The 22,156-nt window shown below is 53.2% G+C and overlaps 1 protein-coding gene across 2 annotated transcripts in view; it reads right to left on the bottom strand.

The window, feature by feature from the left end:
* SKAP1 (src kinase associated phosphoprotein 1) overlaps positions 1–22,156 on the bottom strand; it is a 157,739-nt gene that overhangs the window by 14,304 nt on the left and 121,279 nt on the right. For both annotated transcript variants that reach the window (XM_075116988.1, XM_075116987.1), the window contains 6 exons: positions 15,189–15,269; positions 14,152–14,235; positions 12,527–12,651; positions 11,713–11,776; positions 10,747–10,911; positions 5,112–5,174 (listed from right to left, as the gene is read on the bottom strand). In XM_075116988.1, the coding sequence (XP_074973089.1) occupies positions 5,112–5,174; positions 10,747–10,911; positions 11,713–11,776; positions 12,527–12,651; positions 14,152–14,235; positions 15,189–15,269 (582 nt within the window). The remainder of the gene's footprint in view (positions 1–5,111; positions 5,175–10,746; positions 10,912–11,712; positions 11,777–12,526; positions 12,652–14,151; positions 14,236–15,188; positions 15,270–22,156) is intronic.

The following is a 22,156-nucleotide window of genomic DNA, read 5'->3' as shown; positions in this document are numbered from 1 at the left end:
AGAAGGTCCCAAACCTTCTGTGGCGTGATACAGCCTGATAGCTCAGGTCTCGATCTTCCCATCGAGATGTGAGTTTGGGGAGACAGAGCCTTTGCTCGATGCCCGTGGTCACGCTCTGCTGCGGAAAGGGAAGGGAACGTGAGCCAGCACACTCTTTTTTTCCCTTTTGTTTTTGAGGGGGGAGAGAACGACCCGTTTGCTGAAAGCCGTGGCTTTGGGCTGATGAGGCTGTTGGCAAACGGTGCCAAGGCTGGGGACTGCCCTGGGCTAAATGTGTGCGTGGGTTTTCTGGAAAATGTCGCGGCAACGTTTCCAGAATGAAACATTTCCATTTTTGCCATCTCAGAATGGCATTTCCCACCCCCGAAACTGGCCCAGAGACCAGAGCCACCACGACAGGCGGGTCCCCGCCGCGGGGGCAGAAAGCATCCCGCCTCGCGGTGGGACCAGGTGAGCCTGACGCCAAAGCCTCGCAGAGCCCCACAACCAGAGGAGAGGCTACTCTGCCCAGTTCACACGCTGGGGAAGCAACTTGTCCCAGCACACCCAGCAGACCCCTCACAGCATCAAAATAACACCCCAAACCCCCCAGATTCCCAGCTTTCAAGCACACACGACAACAGGTAACACACGCTCCTGGACCAAAAGCTTCAGGCAGGAGAGCGCTCTGATGGCACAGCACCAAAATGGGGGCGAATCCAGATGTCACGACACGGCCATCTCCGGGATGTGACCCCCATGGATAATTAAAACCAGTAAAACCACATTCGGTGCGGGGCGGGGATTTGAGCGCCGGGGCTGTACCAGCGATCTGTGCTGCTCTGCCACGCAGCTGAACCAAGCCCAGAAAGCATAAATAGAAAATATCGAGCACATGTTGGAGGAAATGTTTCTAATATGGTATAAGGGACCGAGTGATAAGGGTGCATCTGGAGTACTGTGCCCAGATTTGATCACCTAAATATGAAAAAGGACATTACAGAGATGGATAATGGCACAGCAGGGAGCAACTGGAATGACTCAGGGACTTGGGGAACTTAAATAGAAAGGCTGGAAAAAAAGAAGTAGGTCTGCATCCTTTGGAAAGTATTAAAGGGGGAGCACACAGTGGCGAGGAAAAGATTGTGAAGGGAATAGAAGGAGTAGGAGCTACTGAGTTATTTAAGCTTGTGCTAAGTGCAGGAACCAGAGGTTATGAACTGGAGGCAGAGGAAATATCAGGGCGTGCAGGCGCTGAGCAGGAGGACGAGGCAAGCAGCGGCTTTGGTAGGAGCCAGCAAATTGTGTGATTAACCCAAAAAGGTCGTTACGGAAGGGTGTGAGGACAACACCACGGCGCAGAGAATCACCCGGGACGGGGGGACGGGGCTTGGCACCGACCTGCTGGTGTGCCCTGTGAGACTAGGCTGGGGAAAGGCTGCTCTGATGGTATCGAAAATACCAGTGATTTTATGGAGCATAATCATTAACTTGCTGGCAAAGAGATTTCAACATAGTGATCCCCCACGTCGGCTCTGCTGCCCTTCGGAGTTCTGCTCTGTGTCACTACTGTACTGGGAGGGGAAGGGGGTTTGGGCTGAGATAGAAAATACATCTTCCTACAAGACGTTTCCAGAGCCAAACGTGCCCATTCCCCCACCCAGAGCTCCGCGGGACAGGGACCCGGGCGCCTGCTCGCCCGCAGGGAGGATGCTGCCAGGAAGCCGGAGTCAGCCTTGTCCCAGTTGTCTCTCGTTTCCCGGGAATGCTTGGGAGGTGCCTCCCTATCCCACATCTGCTCTTTCCTGCTTATCAAAGGAACAAGAGGACCTTGGAGGCATCTGGCAACCCTGTCAAGGAGCAGAGAAAGGAGAAGCCTTTGGTAAAAACAAAGACTTTGCAGAAGCCGCGCGCCTGAGCCTGGACATGATACCCCGCGAGTACAAAGGGAGAGAATTTCCCAGCCCATAGGAAGGTTCATGCTCCCAAAGGTTTGTGTATTTTTTCCAACTATGTCAGCTGGTTGGATGGAAGGTCTCACCCCTCCCTCGAACCCTGCCTTCAAATGGTCAGAATTAATTGCATCGGATGAGGAAGATGCCTCACGATGAAAGCGCGGTCAGGCTCTGCGCTTCGGTCCCAGCCGCAGCTTCAAAAGCAGCAACGACCTTTGTGCCAGCTACCAAAAATATCTTGTTAAAATTAAGACTCTTTGCAGAAAAAGGGGCCCTGGCTCCCATTTTAGCACTTAAAGATAAGGCCGGGCAAGGGAGAACTTCACGCTGCAGCAAAGGTGGATGTCCGTGATCCTCCCGACCCACCAGCTCCAGGCTGGGTGGGATGTGGGTCGGATCCAGACAAAGCATCCCAGGACTTCTGCATTACCCTGCATTATTTCTGCTCACTTTTACAGAAAAGAGCCCCAATGCCCCATCTAGACATTTAAATCTGCGTCCAGGGCAGAGCGTGATTTCAGTGCGACTGATTTACACTGATGTAAGTGGGACGAGAGCCTGCTCCCGTGTTTATGGGCCTTGGGGTCATTAAGAAAACCAGCCTAATGTGACAACCGCATCATTTTCTTCTGCAGCCTGAGCAGCCCCAAGCAGGGGCTGTGGGAGAGGCACGATCCGCCCTAACCCCTTTGCTTCAGGCGTGTTGCTTCAGAAGCCTGTTGATGCTGAAACCTAATGACAACCGTCTGCAGCTCAGGGCTTTTCACTGCTGTGCTCACGCTAGGTGAAACCTCCCGCCACGCTAAGCGCAGGGGACTCTGACAGGAGGCAGGCTGCGAGGCTTTCTTATTTTCTAAGTAGAGGAATTTTGCCCTGTTTGTATGCGACTGGTAAGCTCGCACCGCCGCAACAGCCCCGAAGCCCGTCCAGCGCAGAAGGCAGGGATTAAGCAGCCTTGAGCAGAGCAAATGGGTGTCTTGGCAGGAGCAGCCTGAAGCTCTCAGCTGGATTTGCTGGGCTGCTCCAGCATCGTGGCATCCTTGTGGTTCTTAGAAATTAGAAACAATAGTTTTCCATTAGCCAAATGCTCATCTGGCACTTTGGCCGTGTGATACAATTAAGAAATAGCCCCTTCCCTCCCTCCCTGCAGCCCGGCCCTCTGCTCAAGGACTCCCGTCATCTCTTTCTCGCCCTTGGTCCGGTTGGACAGAAGCACAGATTACCAAGGCAAAAGGCACGAGGGCTGGGGTTCCCAGCGCTGCGATAACCTTTCCCTCTTGAAATGCAGCCCAGCCTTTCAGAAGCAAGAGTCTAATATATTATTTAGTGTAAAAACAGACACAGGACTTAAAGCAATCACGACAACACTAATAACTAAACCAGTTATAACAATTAACAACAATTACAACCACCGGGCAGATGCTAATGACTACGAGCAGGGTGTTTAAATGGCTGGCAGGGCTGTGACAGGCGAGAGCCAAAATCCTCGGGGTGGCCTTGGGGTGCAGGTTCATCATCACCTGTGGCACCAGCCTGCCGTGGAGCTGTGCTCTGCACCCCACTGACCCCGCCTCGAGCTGGCAAACCCACGGGGGACCTGCTTTTCTGCCGCCTGCTCCTTTGGATGTTTAAATGCTGGGGCAGTTGTGAAAGGGAAAGAAAAATGTGTGTGTGTGCGTGCATGTCCCATCACCTTCTGCTTTCCTCTTCCCGTGCCGAGGAGTCTCCAGGAAAAGCGTGCCGTCCCGCTTTATGAGCACAGTACAGTTTATAAAGATCGGGACGTCGTTTTTTCCGAGCTCTGGGTGCTGGTACCGGCTGCAGCTGCCACATGCTCCAGTGGCCAAGTAAGTCATCGTGCTGGGGGTCGGGAAACAAGCTCCGCAAAACCGCGCGGAGTGGAGAAATGCTGACTTGCTCCGGTCCCTGCAAGCAGCTGGGACTCATCCCTCTCTGTGCTACTAAGATTACGGTAGAAACAGGCCTGAGCACCCTCCTGGGCCGGGGATAACTGCCCAGGAAACCTCTGAGGGGGGTTGATGTTGGCCCAAAAGGCCTGTGGGACGTTGGATCAGGCTTTCCAGAAATGCCGGGAAGTTGGACATGGGGGCTCTCGGACCACTGGGAGGGGTAAACCAGCTCAGCAATGCTTGGGGTGCTCGTGCATTCAGGAGAGCACGAGCATGCGTGGAGCTGGTTCAGCCACCCACCATCCAGCGCATCCAACACCGAACCTCCCTGGTGTCCATCACCCAACAAGCGGGATGCCTGCTGTGGGTCCCCAGCTGGGCAAGCACCCTGCGAGCCAGGCATCACCGGAGCGGGAGGATGGCACAGGAGGCTCTCCCAAGCCAGGCTTTGCCAGGAGGATGTTTTCCCATGCGGCAAGCAGCGAGCGGGGCAGCAGGAAGCCCCTGGCCACTCCAGCCCCAGCTGCTCAGACACAAGCGCTGCTTTCCTGCGCCAGGGCAGAAGCAGCGACGGAGGGTAAAGCAGGTGAGACCGGAGAGGAAACAGATCTTCCGTTCCCATCCCATGGTGCAGGTCCTTAAGGAAAAAGCAGGGGTGGGGGGGCCCTGGCACGCTCTTGGGCTGCCGGTTCCGGGCGGGTGGTGCTGGTTCCTGGGGTGGTGGTGGTGCGTGTCCTTCCGGCTTCCCGCGCTGAGATCCCTCCCTGCGGCGGCTTCCTCTGGGCCATGACTTGCTTCCTGCCCTCTCTCCAGGCTGTTTCTGCCCTGGCCCCTCTCCCTGGCCCCTCGGGATGCACCAGGAGGGCTGGCTCCCTCTCTGTGGTCCAGGATGGGATGAGGGACAGGGATGGGTGGGCCTCCATGGGAGATCCATCAGAACACAGATCTCATCAGGCAGGAGAGGGTATGGATGCTGGGGGTCCTCCGTGGAGAGCTCACTAAGGCCACCCCTTGTGGGGTACCTGTCCAAAAAGGAGAGGCATCCCCCATGCCCGTAGCATGGAGAAGATGGGAAGCGCTCCCCAAGCTGGAGTTGTCTGAAATTCACCAGTTACAGTCTCTTCTGTCACCCACCAGTCTGCCTCTGGGGACCCTCCCATCCTCCCACACCCCCTTCACCCCACGACACTAGAAGGCAGCCGGACTCAGACACCCCAACCATGACCTCGAGGTCCTTTGGGTTGGTCAAAGTAGGGTGGGCTCTTACCGCTTCTCTGCCTGCTCCTGGCATCCTTGCTGTCCTCTGGGAAGGGGGGCTCCAGCTCCTCATCTGGGGGTAGAAAACAGAGTAGAGGAGTCAGGGGAAGGGCTGTGAGCATTAGCGCTGCACCAAACCCCCAGGCAGGCAGAGGGCTATGAGAGCATCCGACTGTCAGAATAATAAATTCCTGGCTTAATTGTGAAGAGTGGAAGGGAGGAAGTCACAGATAATATTTTAAAACGTGTTGCATAAAAATATGAATTGTTGTTAACACTGGTAAAAACAAATCACTTATTATAGGCTCATAAATTTAGGCAGCACTTTGCTGAGTGCCCCTATAGGAAGAGATGCTTCCTGTGCACGACTCGCAGCCCAGAGAAAACAAGACGCTGAGGAGAAATGCCAGGACAGAAATGCGAGGAAGGATGGGGGGCAGAAGCAGAAATTAAGGTGGAGAAAGAAGACCCCCAGGCAGCGGAGGGCAGGCAGGCTGGCATGGCTACGGAGGATGGGGAAAGAGGATGCGAGAAAATAAAAAGAAATTATATCTTGGAAAAAGTTAAGGACAGAGGGGCTGGAAGACACAGGGAAGCCCTGTGAAAACGGCTGGTGACTGACAGGAGCAAGGATCTATGTATAAACAAGATTAAATAACATTATTTAACACCAAGCCAAGTACAACCCACCCAGCCTGGGTGCTGGGGTGAGTCAGGTGCAGAGCACCCACATTAGCTGCCGTCACAGCCCAGGCTTCCTTCCACAAACATACAGACTAGAAGCAACCTAATAAAATATTATAAATAAAAATGCAATTCTGAAATGTTTCCAAAAGCCAACACTCAGGCAAATTGCTCATCTGCACCTCTCGCACTGCCGCTGGCGAAGGGCTGTTGGGGAGCCCGGTGCAGGAGACGAGTCCCTGTTGCATCTCAGGGGACGTGACTTTGCTGTCACCTTTAGGCACAGCCAACAGAAACCAAGCCTGGGCCTTCTGCTGATGCCAGGGCACCCGATCGCAAGGCAGTGAAGGGCGGCTGCTGCTGCGCGGCACTTCCCGGGGACGCGGCCCCGGCCCCAGCCGTCTCTCCCACTCGGCGCTGATCAATGCAAACCAGGTCAGACCTCCGCTGCCAATTACAAATTGCATCCCAAGTCGGAGGGTCACTGCAACTGCTCCCCCATTAGACGGGAAGCGGCACCGAAGATCTTTTCTAAATAAATCAGACTTTATTGTAAAACTCGGCCGCTGACGAGACAGAACCTCATTAGCATTGATTTTAAAATAAATTATTGAAAGTGGCTTTTGCCTGCTCTTTGCATTTGTAAAAGAGAACACAAATGTATTTGTAACAGCACCCTCCCCCCATCATTCCCACGCACGCGCCCCAAACCCTCGCATCTGGATTCCTTTATACTTTAACCAATGGCACCGAAGCCCCTCTTGGGATCCCATCGTGGCATGAGATGGAGGGCAGTCAAACCATCTCCCTTCCCTGCGCGCCATGAAAACCCCAGAGCCATCCTCCAAAGTGGGGCAGCATCATTCCCCCACTGCTGTGGGTGACACCTGCACCCAGGTGCTTCCCACGGCCGCCCCCGCCTCTTATCCATGCTCTACACACCCGCTCCGTCTCGCATCCGTGCCTGCATCCTGCAGGCACTGCTTCCATCCCGGAGCAAGGCCGGCCTCAGGAAACCTCTTCCCAGAGCCCTTCTCATACGTCCTGGCACGCACACACGCTCCTCGGGAAGCATCAGCTGGCAGCGGCGCAGGAAAACACGTGCCATGGAGGAAACACTGCCTGGACGTGGTGCTGGGCAGTCGTGGCTGCCCCGATGACCCTGGGGAGACGTATCTGTCCTGCTTCCTCCTCGCTTTCCTGGGAACCCCCCTCAGATTGCAGAGCTGCTCCCCCTTGCTGATGCAGCTATTGGGGAGTCACATTTACAGCCCCTAACGAGCTCAGGCAGCTCTGTGGGTCCCGACCCCTTGCCCCATAGAGACCTGCTGCTCCCCCAAATCCTTTGTCTCCAAGAGCCACTTGATGCTGCCAGGCAGGGGCTGGGGAGCCCCTTCTCCTTGTCCCACCTTAGGCCATTTTCTTCCATATTTGAAGGAAAGGGGCATGTTCTGACTAGAAATCACAGCCACGGACAGCCTCCCTGCTTGCATCGCCCGCCTGAGACATCAGCTCAGCAGCTGACTGCTCCACGGCTCAGACAAGGTGCTCTCCCGTGTCTCAGTCCTCCATCCCTCAGTTTCCCTCTCCTCAGGAAGCCCCTGCCCTGCTGACCACTCACTCTGTGCCTTTTGCAAAAGGTGCTTGGAGGAAGACCCCAGGCGATGCCCGGTCCCTGCTCTGCCTGGTGTGCTCAGGGCTGGCTGCCCCGCAGCGAGCGCTTCGAGGCTGATGGGCTCTGATGGACAGAGCCTTGGCGGAAGGAAGGGAGGAAACTTGCATGGGGTTTTGATCAGGAAAACACGGTGGGGAGGCTGGTGTGGCTTCCCCTCGGCTGACAGCAGCCTCCCTCCTGCACCCCATTTTCTCCTGCAGCGCTGCAGCAGGGCCAGCCACAGCCTCTCCCTGCCCGCGGCGTGGGTGCAGGCACCCGGGGATGGCGGTGGTGAAGGCACTAATCCTGGGGTGCTGCTGAGCCCTGCCTGCACTCGTGCCGCGGCATGCTGGCCCCAGGCACAGCCCTTGCAGATTTCGAGCTGTGGGATTCATGAACGGGGCCCGTGGGGACGTGACAAACTCCCCTCCACACTGCAGCCCTGCAGCCTGTTGCAGCCAGGTGCTTTTCTGAGTCAAGCCTGGAAGCGATGCTCTGCCTTCCCAGGGCCTGGGCGTTTGATCTCAGCCAATATCTGGATTTTATAGTGATGAATCAGAGGGAAATACTGAAAAATGCATCTTCTGGGAGCTGTGCCGCTTCCCCCTATACAGCATCCCTGTGTGGAGCGTCAGAGCCTCGGCCGCACCACCCTCAGGAAAATGCCTTTACATCCCCAGGGGCAGCCCTGGGCACCCACCCCTGGGGTCCGGAGCCCCCCGGCAGCCCCCAGCCCCGGGCATGGCCAGGGAGCCGGCAGGCCATGCACCCCACCGCTGCACCGGAGCAGCTTAGGCGTTGGGCAGATTCTCAGAGGAGCTGTGTTTTAATGTAGCAATTTGATTCAATTTTCCACTCTATAAAATTACCCATCACTGCTCGTTGCTTCCTAACAGACACCTTCACTCTTAATTTAACAATCCTATCGAATTCTGCCAGGGAAATTGGAAAAATTTATCACCTGTGAAATTTTATTTTTCCTTGGTTGTATCTGTTTTTGTAAAACTTCATTAACAACGATGACTTGCTGAGGAAATTATCTCTTCATCTCCCCCCCCCCCCCTTCTTTTTTTCCCTCCCCCTCTTTCTCTCTCTGTTTTCACTCGGGACACGAGGGAGGCAGCTGGGCCCAGGGGAGACTCCAGCTTGGATGGGGAATTTCCCTGTGCTTGCCGGGGGGTCCCAGGGGTGTTAAGGGTTGCGGGGGGACAAGCTCAGGGCAGAGCAGTTCTCTCCTACCTGCCCCTGAGCCCTGCAACTGGTTTCTCACCCCTCGCACACTGGGCATCTGCCTCTGCAGCAACGCACCACCAGCACCTGCCTTCAACCAGGCAGGGAACAGGGGTGTGCGGAGGGTGGGAAACTTGCCCACATGCGAGAGCTGCGGCTTCGCTTCCCGCTGGCAGCATCCTGCACGGTGTCCGAGCTGCGACCCTGCGTGTCGGCGCGATTCCAGCCGCGGGCTGCAGGCTGGGGGCTCCGCGGCCGGAGAGCAGAGGCGATGCGGGCTGAGGCAGCTGTCCCGCAGCTCCCGCCTCGGCTCAGTGCAGCCGTGCTGCTGGGTGTGGGAGGCTTGGCCGAACCCCAGGGGCAGCAGGCCTCCGTGGTAGCAAAGCCCCCGAGGTGCCCATGCACTGGGGCTGAAGGATACAGCAAAATCCCTGCTAAAGCAAGGGGCTTCAACCCTGCTGCTTGCAGGGTCTGGGCTGGCGAGCAGGCTGAGACACAACCCCTTGGGCTGCCGCAGGAGCCTCTTAGCAAGCTTTCAAGAAGCTTGGATGGGCAGGACAGAGGGCACAGTAAAAACCCATAATTATAGGAAGGGTTTGGCTGGGGTGTTCCCTCCTCCGCCACGATGCTCTGCAGCCCCAGCATCAGGGCACCGATCTGTGCACGAGAGCAGGAGAGCAACAGCTGTGGGAACCAAGGGTGGACTTGGCTGGCAGGGCTGGCTCCAGCTCTTTCGAGACACTGCACCCCCGAGCTGGGGCAACGGAGGGGTCTGTCCCTAAATCAACCTTGCGCAAGCTCCTAGCAGGATCACCGTTAGCCATGCGTGGAACAAACCTCACATCTAATGTCTGCTCTGTGGTTGGCGTTGGCAGCTGCAAGGCAGCGAGGAGTTGGGCACAGCTGCCAAAGCAGCCAGGGATGCTGAAAGCCCTCGGCCTGACAGACCGTCAGCACTTCGCACGCACCAGCCTGGGGACCGGAGCGCGGAGGCTCCTGCTGAGCTCCGGGATCGCTGTAGGTACGCCCGGAGGAAGAGAAAGCTGCTGCCCAAAGAGCTGAGGATGTAAATGGAGGCAGGGAAGCTCAGGAAGGAAAGACGAGAGACGGACAGAGGCTGAGGATTTGCTCAGGGTTGCACAGGCAGCCCCGGAGCCCCAGCTCTGCTCCCGGCAGCTGTCTGGATGCCACTTGCAAACCGCTGAGCAGAGATTTCCTTTGGCAGCAATAACAAGACAAAGATCTCGGGCACCATAAAACTTTCTGGTGCATTTAATATATATATTTCTTTAATCACTACAGATATAAAGGTCTGAAATAAATAAGAAGAAACAAGGACCTGTTTTGCATCCCTGAACGCAGACACCAAGGCACCCTGCTCTCGGGGACGGGGTGCGGAGCTGGGTGCTGCCAACATCAGCGCAGAGGCAGGACAGCACACTTGTTTGAATAAGGCTCAGGTGACCCCTTGACCAAGCCCCGGGGCATGTCACACCCCGGTTTCTGCTATAACTGTAAGAAATGTTGCAGGCTGTGTCACCCTCACAGGCTGTTTGCTTCTGTGCCAGAAAGATTGCTCCTGGCTCCTTTAACCGGCAGCCGCTGCTCTGCTACCTCCAGACCTCGCACACTGTTAGTGAACAAGCCCTAGTCTTTAATGCAGTTATTTTATCATCTCTTGGAAGGCCACTAATTGTGTTACAGCCATGACTGCATGCCCAGAAGGGAGCATTTTCATCATCTAAAGTCTGATTTTACAGGTAACACAGCCCAGAGATTCCACTCTTGCCAAACTTAATATTACCCGAGCTGAACAAACGCAACCTCTAAAAGCCACCTCACCTGAATTTACAAACCCTCTGCCCCACCAGAACAGAAAGAGTTTGCCCTTGTGGTCCATCAACCAGTCTGAACCAAGAAACGGGGTCAAACCTTTGAGTTATGGGTCCGTTAAACTGAGCAGAGCCCTAGACATTCATTCCCATCAATGCGCGATGCAGGCAAGGTCTCCTGCTGCGTTTGCAGGGCTAAGCCTAGGGGACGGCTTGGGTTTTAACCTGCTTATTCGGTTGCTTACCTGGCAAAACCTCATAGATGTCATCATCTTCCATCTCAATGTTTGGCTCGTCCTGATTCAGGGTAGTATTGTGGGATGGTGTGTTCACAGAGTCAGAACTGTCCACGTCGTTGTAGAGCTCTTCTTCATCCTCCTCATCATATGGGATAGTGAGGGAGCTCAGGTCTGGCAGGAGAGAGCAAAAGCATGGTGAAAACAAGCAAATCAAAGTAGCAGCTGGATGCTGGTCCTTTCAGTGTGTTGAAATTAAGTAACAAAGCCCATGCCATTGTACTTTGTGCTCACTATGGACCTTGCAGGGGGCGAACTGTCCCCTTGCTGTGCCCATGAGCACCTGGTGTAAAGAAAATGGGATGGAAGCTGAGAATAGGCTAAAGAAAAAGAAACGAAAAGCCCAAGAAAGGATGGCAAATGCCAGAGAACAAAGCCAAATTCAACAAGTGCCTTAAGGAACTGAGCCTGACGCCATTCCTGGGCAGCTGCCTGTGGTTTCTAGAGGGTTTCCACACCCAGGGCTGGAGTCTTGTCTCAGTATTGCTGGTCTTGAACTGGAGCAACTCCAGCGGAGCCAAACCCCATCCTTTATCAGCCAAGGACAGAACAGCAGATCTGCAACCCCAGCAGTGAGGAGCGATTCCCACCCTCTTCTTGTCCCGTTGGTGACGCTTGCAGTCTTTGAGAGGTCACACAACTCTCTCCTCTAAAAGCAGCCAAGAGCTCTGGAGTCGAAACCAAATGCCCTTGGGCTCCAAACCACCACTTCTTTTTAACCACCTGCTCGAGCGAGCAAAGCCCCACAACTTCTCTCTTTGCTAAGAGGCGGTGCTGGGACCCCTGCAAGGGCTTGGCAATGAGCACAAGCCCACCCGTTGCTGGAGGGAGCAGCCCAAACTGGGTGGGAGGATGTTGCCAGGATCTGCCCAAACAAACAGGACACGCCAGCTCGGACCAAGCTGCCAGACTCACCCTTCAGGAGGAACTGGACCTGATCCACCCAGTCTTCAGCCTCTGCTGGGCTCGGGGCTGTGAACTGGAGAGAGATTCACCAGTTACTGTGCTGGTTCTTGTATGTAGGAAGAGGAAAAGGATTTGCAGCTAGAAGAGGGAATGGGGATCCTGGATCTGCCATTCTCTACCCTCTGACTTTGGGAAAGCCATTTCACTTCTTTATCTCCCTATTCCAAACAGGGAAGCAGAAGCAGAACAAAGCTAGACTATCCCAGAGGAAGGCTGTCAAGCCTAATTCATTAAAATAATTCAGATGAAAACCACAATCCCCACTGAATATATACTATACTGACTCTGAACCAAGAGTCTACATCCAAAATCTCCCTGAAGCTCAGGAAGGCTCTCATGCACACTTTGTGGATTGGGCCAGGTTTTTCATTACACCAGTTTTTAGGCTCCCTCCTGGATGCTCAACAAATTGAAGGTTTAAATTTAACCTGACTCTGAACTGCTTATTTAAAAATGGGCTTTTCAAACCCAACCCTTTACTGCTTCTAACCCATGTTCTCACTTAATCCTTGTACCCCACAAGAGCTAAGGGAGCCCAGGATCACTTCTGTGCCAAAGAAGGTCCATGCTAGGATGACCTGCCAAGAAGGAGAAGCATCAGCACCTTCTAAAGCGCTGCTTGGCTTATTTTACCAGGGCGGGTTGGAGATTCACAGCCTCCCTGACTCTGCACCCCAGCCTGCACCCCAGACCTGGGAGCACGTGCTTTTGTGCCTAGTGCTCAAACCAGCACAGAAGGTCCGTTTCTTCCCCCAGTTCCTACCTCGTAGGTGCGTTTGCCAGGGCAGATTAACTCGAAACAGCAACGTTTTCGAGAGTCTTTGCGGAGATGGAAGGCCAGCCGGGCATTATAGTTCTCAATGGAGAAGGTACTTTTAGGTTGCTTGCCTGGAAGAAGATAAACATGCTAAATCTGGGGTTTGCATCTTTTTATCAAGCTTGCAGCACTGCTGGGTGGTGCAGATGTCTGGTGCCCGCATAGGGAAACCGAGGTACACCGCGTGTCAGTGGGAAACGGCCAGAAAAAAATCTTCAGTCTAAGCATGTCCTCCCCCAGGAAATCCAAAGGGAATGTTATAAAATCTTCATAAAGACACAGTAAAGAGGATGCCCTTGTAAGCCTCGAGAGATTGCAAACAGCCAGTGAAAGGTTGCCAGGGTCATGAGGTTGCACGAGATGAGCTGGTTGTAATGAAGCAGAGACCACTGTGTACTTGGGGAAATATGATACCAATGATTATTCTGCTGGTAAGGAATTAACGGGCTGGTGTACAGGAAGAAATACTTAGTGGGGCCTTTGAGAATTGGCCTACGGATATTGCCGATGCACATGCACGGCTGGTGTCAGCCAGGGTGGAGAGAGGGAACTTCACTCCAGTCATCTGAGGCATCTTTATTTACCCCAGCTCATTATTTCCTTATGAATCTTCTTGAGGAAGTGCATGAGTACGATTCAGGCAGTTGCTCTTAACCTTTTTTATTTTGACTTGCAGATCTTAAACTTCCGGGGTGAATTCAAGCCCTATATAAGGATTTCAGCCCATCGATCACAGGTTTGCTTTACTCTGTTGTATTCCGGACACCGTCTGGAAGATGCCAACTGCTTGTCCTCCGCAGAAACAATGAAATACCAACGCTTGGCTTCAACGCCTACCTCTGCTAGCAGCTTGCTGGGAAAGCCCCAGCAGCCCATGCCCTGGCACACACCCTGCCAGGATGAGAGGAGTTGGGAAGCTTGCGTGGAAACAAGAAGCGCTCGAGGTCCTCAGACAAAGGATATGGAAGAAGGACAAAGAGCCAGCTTCATCCCCACGACCCACTGGAGTTTAATCCTGTCCTAGCTGCAGACTGGTCGCTGTAAACCAAGGGTGCACGCGTGTATTCTGTAAGCCGTTTTCACGCCATGTTTCTGGATGGGTGGGACAGAGGAAGGCCATATATCTAATCATACCAAACTCTGTTGGAAATATTAGCTGTCTGTTTATATGTACCTGATGGAGCATGACTGCAAAATATTTATATACACTGACACATGGATTATATACAGTCACTTAGGGGGTTGAAGCCCAGCTGACGGCTAATAGAAAACTTGGTACATCATTTTATTTACACACAGCTCTGTTCCTGCGTCTCTCTTCTCTTGTTCCTTACGTACAGAGGCGTTTCCGGGGTGGGGAAGCAAAAGCAAGCCGAGATCTACCTTTCTAGGAGAACCTGTGTGTTGTGCCTTGATAGGGAACTACAACCTGCCCACAGCATATGCTTTTCTCTTCTCAGATATTAGCCTGTCCTTCAGCAAAGGCTCTCCTGTTCTCTTTTCCAGCCCTGTCCACACCCTCAGCCACCACTCACAGCTTGGGGACCAGAGGCAGATATCTGACCACTTACTTTTCTCATTGGCGTAGTAGTAAAAGGTCCTTCTGGTGAGGACACACCACCGCTTCTGCCACTCTGACCCAAAAAAGCTGTGCTCTAGAAAGAAAAGGACAGTGAAATAATAAAAATATTAATTTCTATTCTTTCCTTGTATGCTTCAGGTGAATATTTAAGGGAAAGAAGAATTTTTTCCCAACAAAATCCTGTAGATCTGTGGCACAAAATTCAGGCAAGCAAATTTAGATACAGGACCTCAGCCAAGTATGGGAGAGTTAGCCTGTCCTACCAGGCTGGAGTCCCTGCAAGCCTTCCCCAGCTAGCTGAGCTGAGCTGAGCTGAGCTTAGCTGAGCTGAGCTGAGCTGAGCTGAGCTGAGCTGAGCTGAGCTGAGCTGCTGTGAGCCTTAGTCCTGCTAGCTGGGAAGGAACACAGCTTTGGGTTAAACTTCCCTAACTGAGGTTTAAGCAAATCTCTTTTACTCCCTAATTGGAGCAAGCTAAAACATGCACAGGGCCAGTTATACAGCTCAGCTGATGGCCATGAGGAAAAAAGGGCTGTTCTTGCCTCATACCACCTGTCATGCAGTAAATAAATCAAGATAAAATCTGAGTGATGAGGAAATAATTTGTAGCTTTCACAAGAGTCAGTAAAATCAAGATAAAACTGAGGCTGACTCACAGTCCTTATCTCAACTTGCTAATGTGTGTGATGCTACGAACTCCCTTGTCTTCACTGGGATTTTATCCTCATTAGGTATCGCTCGTTAGAAGGGCACATCTTGCCTTAGAGGACTGGGCTGCTGCTTAATTCAATTTCTGGGTTTTAATCTTTGTGCAGTTTGATGATCTGCAAAAGAGAATAAATAAAGGCTGTGCCCTCCCTGTGTGTATGAGGCCTAAAAAAAGCCTGAATGATTCTGTGTGCGCCTACAGATAAATCTGCAGAAAATCTGTATTTTCCTGTTCGTTCTTCATCTGAAAATTTGCATTCTTGGTAACTCTGAGGTGACATCCCCAAACCTTGTCTTATGATGTACTTGTCAGGCCTTACCTCGGGACCTCTTCTCCAGATACCCTTGCTTCAAAATGTTCCCTGTGTCTTGAACAGGCCTCGGTGCGATCTCTTCCAGTCCTACAGAGAGCAGAGCAAGGCAAAGCTTTAGGCTTGCCCACTCACACGACTCCTCAGCACAACATTTTCAGCCCCTTTCTCTGCAGAAGAGGCTTGGAAAGGCAGACCAGCAGCTGGAGGGGAAAACCACGGTCTATCACCATCCCACCAGCTATTCCCAATCTCGGCTGCAAACTCCCAGAAGTCCTCAAGGGAACCAGGACCATGATTCACACGGCTCAGAGCTCTGCCCTCAGCGGGCTGGGGCTGGTGCTGCTCTGGGGGCTGATGCTCAGCCCTTTACCCCCAGCCAAGGCTCTCTGGGTCCCTGGGAGCCGTTGGCCGCAGGCGTGATCAGGTTTATGGACTTGGAAAACACAATCCCCCTGTCCAATGTCTGGTCTAACTCAGACCACAGCACCTCGCCCCGGGCTGGTGGCCAGACCCTGCGGCCACGGAGGGGCTCTGGCACTCACTGCATGAGATGCCCACATCTCATCCCCAAAACCACCAGGGTCACGACCTCCCCAAGCCATGGCTTGCTGCTCATCTCCCGCCAGCCTAACGTGTACTAAAACACAATAAAAAAAGACTAAATGCCACTATTCATCTCCCCAGTGCCCAGCCTTGGCAGCCTTTTCAGTAGGAATGACTTCCCAGAATCCCAGGTCACCAGAGCTTCTGTTGCTTTCTTAGCGTGTCTCACTAACACCCAGCTCTCAGCCCAGTCCAGCCCCCCGTCGCCTCTCTCATTCACAGGCTATTTTAATTTTTGTGTTTAATAGTTTGCAAACTCTGGGCTCGCTAGAAATTCTCCGCAAGGGGGTCTCGGGGCGAACAGCAGACACAAAGATGCTCAAAGTCTGGGTTGGTGGAAAGGCTCCCCTACGTCTGTCTCCTCTGTTGGCTGGAAACCAGATCCTTCAAAGACCAAATCCTTGGCTTGGGCAAGGCTGTCCGTGGTGATTCCGGCTAGGGGAAGCCCGGGATGCTGTGGGATTGCCCCTCTGCAATGCCTGGAGGACACAGACAGCCCCTTCCCACACAGAGAAATCTCATTTCTCTCCAGCACCTGCCCGGCACAAACGTGCTCAGGCTTTTCTCTGGCAACGCTGAGCATCTGACTTGCAAAAAGGCACGTTGTCTCCTCAAATCCAAGCCCCGACCCCTTTTGCTAATGCAAATCTAAATGTCATTTTATGGGACATTTATAATTATGAAAATGGGACGGTGCTGCCGGATGCACAGGGAGACCCTGCGAGTATGAATATTACATTAATGTGCCCAACGCCAGCTCGCTGATCCCGCTGGCAGGAGCATAAAAAATGCTTGAGTGAAACTTTTATTTAGACGTTAAGAATCCAGGCCCCAGCGGGGTGACAGAGGCAGCCCCAGCGAGATCCCATCAGCGCGAGCGCTCGAATTGAATTACCCAGGGGGGAAGGCAGGAGCTGCGAGTGCTGCTTCGCTTATTTAATTTCATTTACTTTCAGTACATTATCAGCATGGGGCTTCCCTCTGCCCCTGTTTCCCCAGGAAAACCGGCTGCAAAAATTGCCGGCGTGCAGGATGCTGCTGTCGCTTGAGCCGAGGCAGGGACGTGTCCGGCCATCCTGGTCCTCTGCAGGATGCACTTTCTGCTCTTTCCTTGGTTGCCAAGAGAGATTTGGGGGAGTGGAAGGACCTTTCAAAGACCACAAAAAGCAACCGAAGTGGGGAAACAGCGCGGATGACCCACGTCTTCTCTCTTTGCTCATCATTTCTTGCTTGTAAGCAGGCAGGACCCCTGGGATAGCTACTGCCTTCTTAGTTGTGCTTTGCCCTATTTGAGATCAATTTTCCATGTAAGCAGATCCCACGTTTCAGGTTATTTGTGGCCCTGGGTCCCAGGATCTGCCAGGGCTGGGGCACCTCTGCGGCATCGCCCCTGAAACACCATCAGGAACCCCAATCTCTCCCGCTCTACAGGAGTCACAGTGCCTCAGTTTCCCAGCAGGAAAATCAGAGTGAAAGGAGGCTCCCTTCTTCTTAAATACTCAGTGGCTGCTCAGACAAACTAATACAATTAAGGAGGGGTTGCGAGGGCTGATTTGATTGCACGGGGCTCTGGAAATTTTAAGTTTTACAGAATATGACATGAAGATGGCAGCTGTAACCTGCGTGCAGCACACAGCCTCTCTAATGCAGCCCTGCTAACGCAGAGCCAGGAAGATTAAATCTGTGCAAGGTGGGTGAGTAAGGGGGGACGTGGTGCTTGGGGCTCTGCCTGGCTGCAGACGGGGCTGGGGCTACGTAGGGTGTCCCCAGCCCTCCCCACCTCCTCAGCCTGCCCCTAACAACAATCCAGATGGCTGTTGCTAGCAGCAAATAGCTAAATTAACCTGCAAAGACAGCCCCAGGGGTTTTTATTTCTTTAAACCATCCTAATGGACACTCAGAAGCTCCAGAGAGGCTGGGTGGGAGCCCAGCCCCAGAAAGCTCTCTGGTCTCTAAGAGCAGAGGGTTTATTTGCCCAGGCAGCCTCTGCCAGATGCCTTTGCCCCAGGACCACACAGCTGGCAGGTAAACCGCAGCTCAGCACATCTTCTAGGACTCCAAGTGATGGAAAAGCCAGCCTGTTGCCTGGTCATCTGTTCCAACCACTAATGGCCATTCACCATTTATAAAAACAGAGAAAGAAAAGGCCTTGAATTCATCTGAGACACACACATCTGTGCTCTCCCAGACACACGGCCCCTCTCCGGTCGCTCCCGGCATGGTGTGGCAGGGCTGTGGCTGTGTTTGGATGGTCTCAGTGGTCCCTTCCACCCTGGCATCTCCCCCAGCCCACCCTTTGCTCAGCAAGGGCGGGTACTGGCAGCGCTGCGACCCCACTCCTGCCCCATGCCGGGTGCTCCGTGGCTGAGCCTGATGAGCCCCCCGCCTTCCCCAGACACCTCCAGTGCCACCAGCACCTCAAACCCCTCGAGGCCTCTCCTCCATCCCCTGCAGCCTCTCAAGCCTGGCTCCCAAGGGAGATGCTCATGCCCAAGGATATTCCCGCAGACGGATTTCCCAAGCCACAATCCACATCGCTCCATCCGGAGCCTCCCGCAGAAGGGCCGCACATTGGTGGCACCGGGAATAGCTCTGTGCCCTAACCCTGGGGACTGCTTTTCTGCAGAGGATGCAGAGCTGTAGCATTTCAGGAGTGGGAGAAAACTGGAGCCAAAGGCCCGCACTACAGGCGCAGGAGCAGACACCAGCTAATTCCCTTCCCCTCCTTATCGCACCCCAACCTTTGCTATGCTTTGCATCCCCCAGGTGCTGCTGAAGGATGGTCTCAGCCTCCAAGTCTTCACTGCTACACCAGGCTGGCACAGGGGTGGACGCAGGTCACCCACCGACCCTCTGGTTTTGCCAACCAAACGGCATCTTTTGGGCAACGTTTCTAGCAGTTTGGCTGCCGAACGCCGTGACTGTTCCGCCCCGTCCTCACCATGTCCTCAAGGACCTCTGGGTTTCGGCTCTCGCCCCTTTGGTCTCTGAGTCATGCACACCAGCTGCACAAAATGTCACAGTAGCTGCAGCCAAACATGCCCGGGGGCCGTGTCGGTGCCCACGCTGTCACATCAACCGACTGTTCAAAGGGATGGAGCACGGAAGCACAACGGTTACAGCTAATTCCCCGTCCTCCAGCTTATTCACCAGGCTTGAATGTGCCAAGAGCAGACTCTGCTCCCGGGGACTTCGCAGGGAACACCCAAATACATTTCAAACCAGAGCACAATTGGCTGTGATTTCCCAAAGCCCTCCGTTGTGGCTGCGCTCTTTTTCCATTGAAGCTAATGAGGAAAAAAACAATCAGAAAGAGACAAACGACTCCTCCCACCGGCTTCAAAGCGAGAGGGGCTCAGGAAGTGCTGAAAGCTGTTAGAAATCTCACCCGCCACCAAGGTCTGCCACAGCAAACGGGTCCAGGACGCGGCCGCTGGGGCTGATGGCACTGATGGCCACTGCCGAGAGCATTTAGGGTTTATTCAAACACAGGTTTCATACAGGCAAAACCAAGGAGGTGTTTGTGAGTCCATTCCTTTCGGTCTCTGATGGAAGATTATTTAAAGGTATTCAAACAATTACCTTTTTCCAAGATCAAGAGGATCTTGAAAGCATCTCTGCTTTCGTGCATCACAACCTGTGCGAGGGCAGATCCCCCCCAAACCCTCTTCCTGGGTACCCTTAATCAAAGTTACCAGCCCGACCTACACCACGGTCCGGTCCCCCACGGGAGGACGGCAGCGAGCTTGGCCCCGTGGCTCCAGGCTCCGGCTGGTGGAGGCTGGGTACGTCGGGCACTGCTGGGCAGGACCTCCTCAATGCCGTGCAGGTGCTGCAGCCTGGCGACGCAGCCAGCCACGGGCACGGGCTGATGTCCCGACCAAACGGGGCGGGAGGAGAAAGGCCATCGTGGGAAGTGAGCCACCGTCTGTCAGTGCCGTCCCCCTGGTCCCTGCCTCCTCGTCCCCCTCTTCCACGTCACAGCGCATCTCCTCGGTGGCCCCCAGGCCCTTGGTGCCTCTCGGACACGCTTCCCTCCATGCCTCGGGAACGTCGCTGAACCTTTCAGCGCCTTGGAAACGGCTGGGGATCATTTATAACGACAGGGACGAAATGAGCAACTATTTCGAAGAAAATGGGGAACTAAACAATTGTCAACATGGATCACATGAAATAGATCTTGTGCCAGACTAATTTTATTGCATGTTTTTGAGCAGGAAAATAAGAAAATAGATGAAGAAAAGGCAAGGCATGGCAGAGAAGATTTATTCGGGCTTCAGCCTGACTTTTCAGAAGAGGCTAGTAAGCAAAATTCAGAGTGTAGGCATCCACTCCAGGATAACTACCTAGACTGAAAGCAAGTCAGCAAGCAGGAGGCAGTTAAAAATCAATGGCAACAAATCTTTGAGAGGAAATTATCAGCTGAAATATCCCTGTGTTCAGCTTCGGGACCGGTTGTCCTCAGGCTCAGGAGCCCTCGGATGCTACGAGGCATCCTAACCCAAAGAGCCCATCCAAAAACTGCAGCTAAACCCAGAGCAACCTCCGGGACAAGCGGGGAATCGCTAAATGCTCTCTTGTAGCAGCCAGTACAGACCAGTATTGAAAGCAGGAACCAAAACTAACTGGTCCCAGGCAATGGCGGAGGCTTTTGACAGGTGCTGACAGCCAGGAGCCAACACTAAATCCAAGGAAGCCACTCAACAAAACCACAATTCTCACCTGGGCTTGAACGGTGCCTACTTAACTCCGTTGCCCCTAACGTCCTCGCTGGACCGCAATTAATGACCGAACGCAAATAGGGGACGTACAGATGGATCTTTGTCAGACGCCGAGTTAGTGTTGGACTCGCCGTTGTTTGTTCAGAGGAGTCCATGACTGTGGCTTTTATGATTGATAAGCAAACAAGAGAAGAGACAGTCAATGGCAAGCAGTTGACTGTAAATTGGGGCTGGGATTTAGCCCGAGAGGGTGGAAAAAAGCCTCCAACTCTTATTGTTTGTTTTTTATTTTTTTTTCATTCAGTCTGGAAAAATTTAACAGCAAGTTTGAAGTTAAACCAACTTTGCCAAAGGAAAAGAAAAGAAAACTCAAAGAGGAGGCAGAGCCTTTGGCCCAAAAGTTTCCTTCCAAATCACTAAGTCTATAATTGCAAAATAAAAACCACTAAATCTCAATATCTATTTGCACAGCTCATTAGCCAAGAGCTCACACTCAGCAAAGAGGAAGGGAAAAAAAACCCCTTCAGCACCAAGTGGATTTGGGGAGTTGCTATGGAAACCGGCCCTTCGCAGCCGCAGCATCTCGCAAGTCCCTGCTCAGATGGGTCCGTCTGTCCACCCGTCCACAGGCTTCCCCAGGACGCAATTTTTTAAAGCCCTCTAAAAAAAAAAAAAAAAAAAGCTAGCGTAATGTATGAAATACATAAATATATAATCTGTGTAACTCATTCCCCTGTTATTTCTCTCCCCCAAACATAACATTATGTCAGACATTCGACCTGCTGTGCTACCGGGACAACATGATTTACAACGTGAAAAGGGAAAACCTAAATCATCACGTAATGAAAACATTAAAGTTAATGCATCACAAGTGAGGAATTTATTACCATTAACTCCAATAAACAGTTATAAACCACCCGTCCTTTCCTGTCCACGCGCAGGGACACAGGCGCGGGGACTTCATTAAGCTCAACTTTCTTTTCTTCTTCACTAGACCGCTCATGTGTGCTCCAACCGGCCACCATTTATTGTTAACTGGACTGGCTCATTTTCCGGGGACTGGCGAGGGTTTGAAGGCCTCATCCATTTCCTTCCACGGGTGGCTCGGCGCAGACAGATGGAATAGGAAAGTTCACGAGACGTGCAGCTCGATGAGTTTATTTAAACGCCGCTGAAATATATGCTTTGACAAAAGCCAACCCTCGCCCCGGCCCTGTACATCGTTACTCAAAGAGGCTGATGGATAAGTAATAACATATGGACACGCTGTGCGGTTACACCGGACACCAGCTTACCTCAGGGTGCACTTGGCCAAATATTTGCTTCTCACTGATGTTACACCACCACCTTGGAAACCTAAGCCTGACATCTGAAGCCTTATCGAAATCCTCCCCCGGCATGGGGGAGCACGGCGGGGCTGGCTGCTCCCTGCGTGGGACCGTCTCTCCCCGTCCCCCATCGTCCTGCGGCGGGTTTCAGGAGGGGTCCCGGGGGGTTTTAGGGGTGGGAGCCATGGGGGTGCAGTAATGGGTCCCACCATCCAGTTATAAACTACTGCCTCGATCCTGAGATCTTTGCTTAAAAATACCACTGGCTTCAGGAGGAGCCGCAGATCTGATGCGTTAATTGCGCTCGCGGGTTCGTTACTGC

The sequence above is a fragment of the Phalacrocorax aristotelis genome, chromosome 23, assembly GCF_949628215.1.
Source record: "Phalacrocorax aristotelis chromosome 23, bGulAri2.1, whole genome shotgun sequence".
NCBI classification, from domain to species: Eukaryota; Metazoa; Chordata; class Aves; order Suliformes; family Phalacrocoracidae; genus Phalacrocorax; species Phalacrocorax aristotelis.
This window is presented reverse-complemented; position numbering and strand designations above follow the sequence as displayed.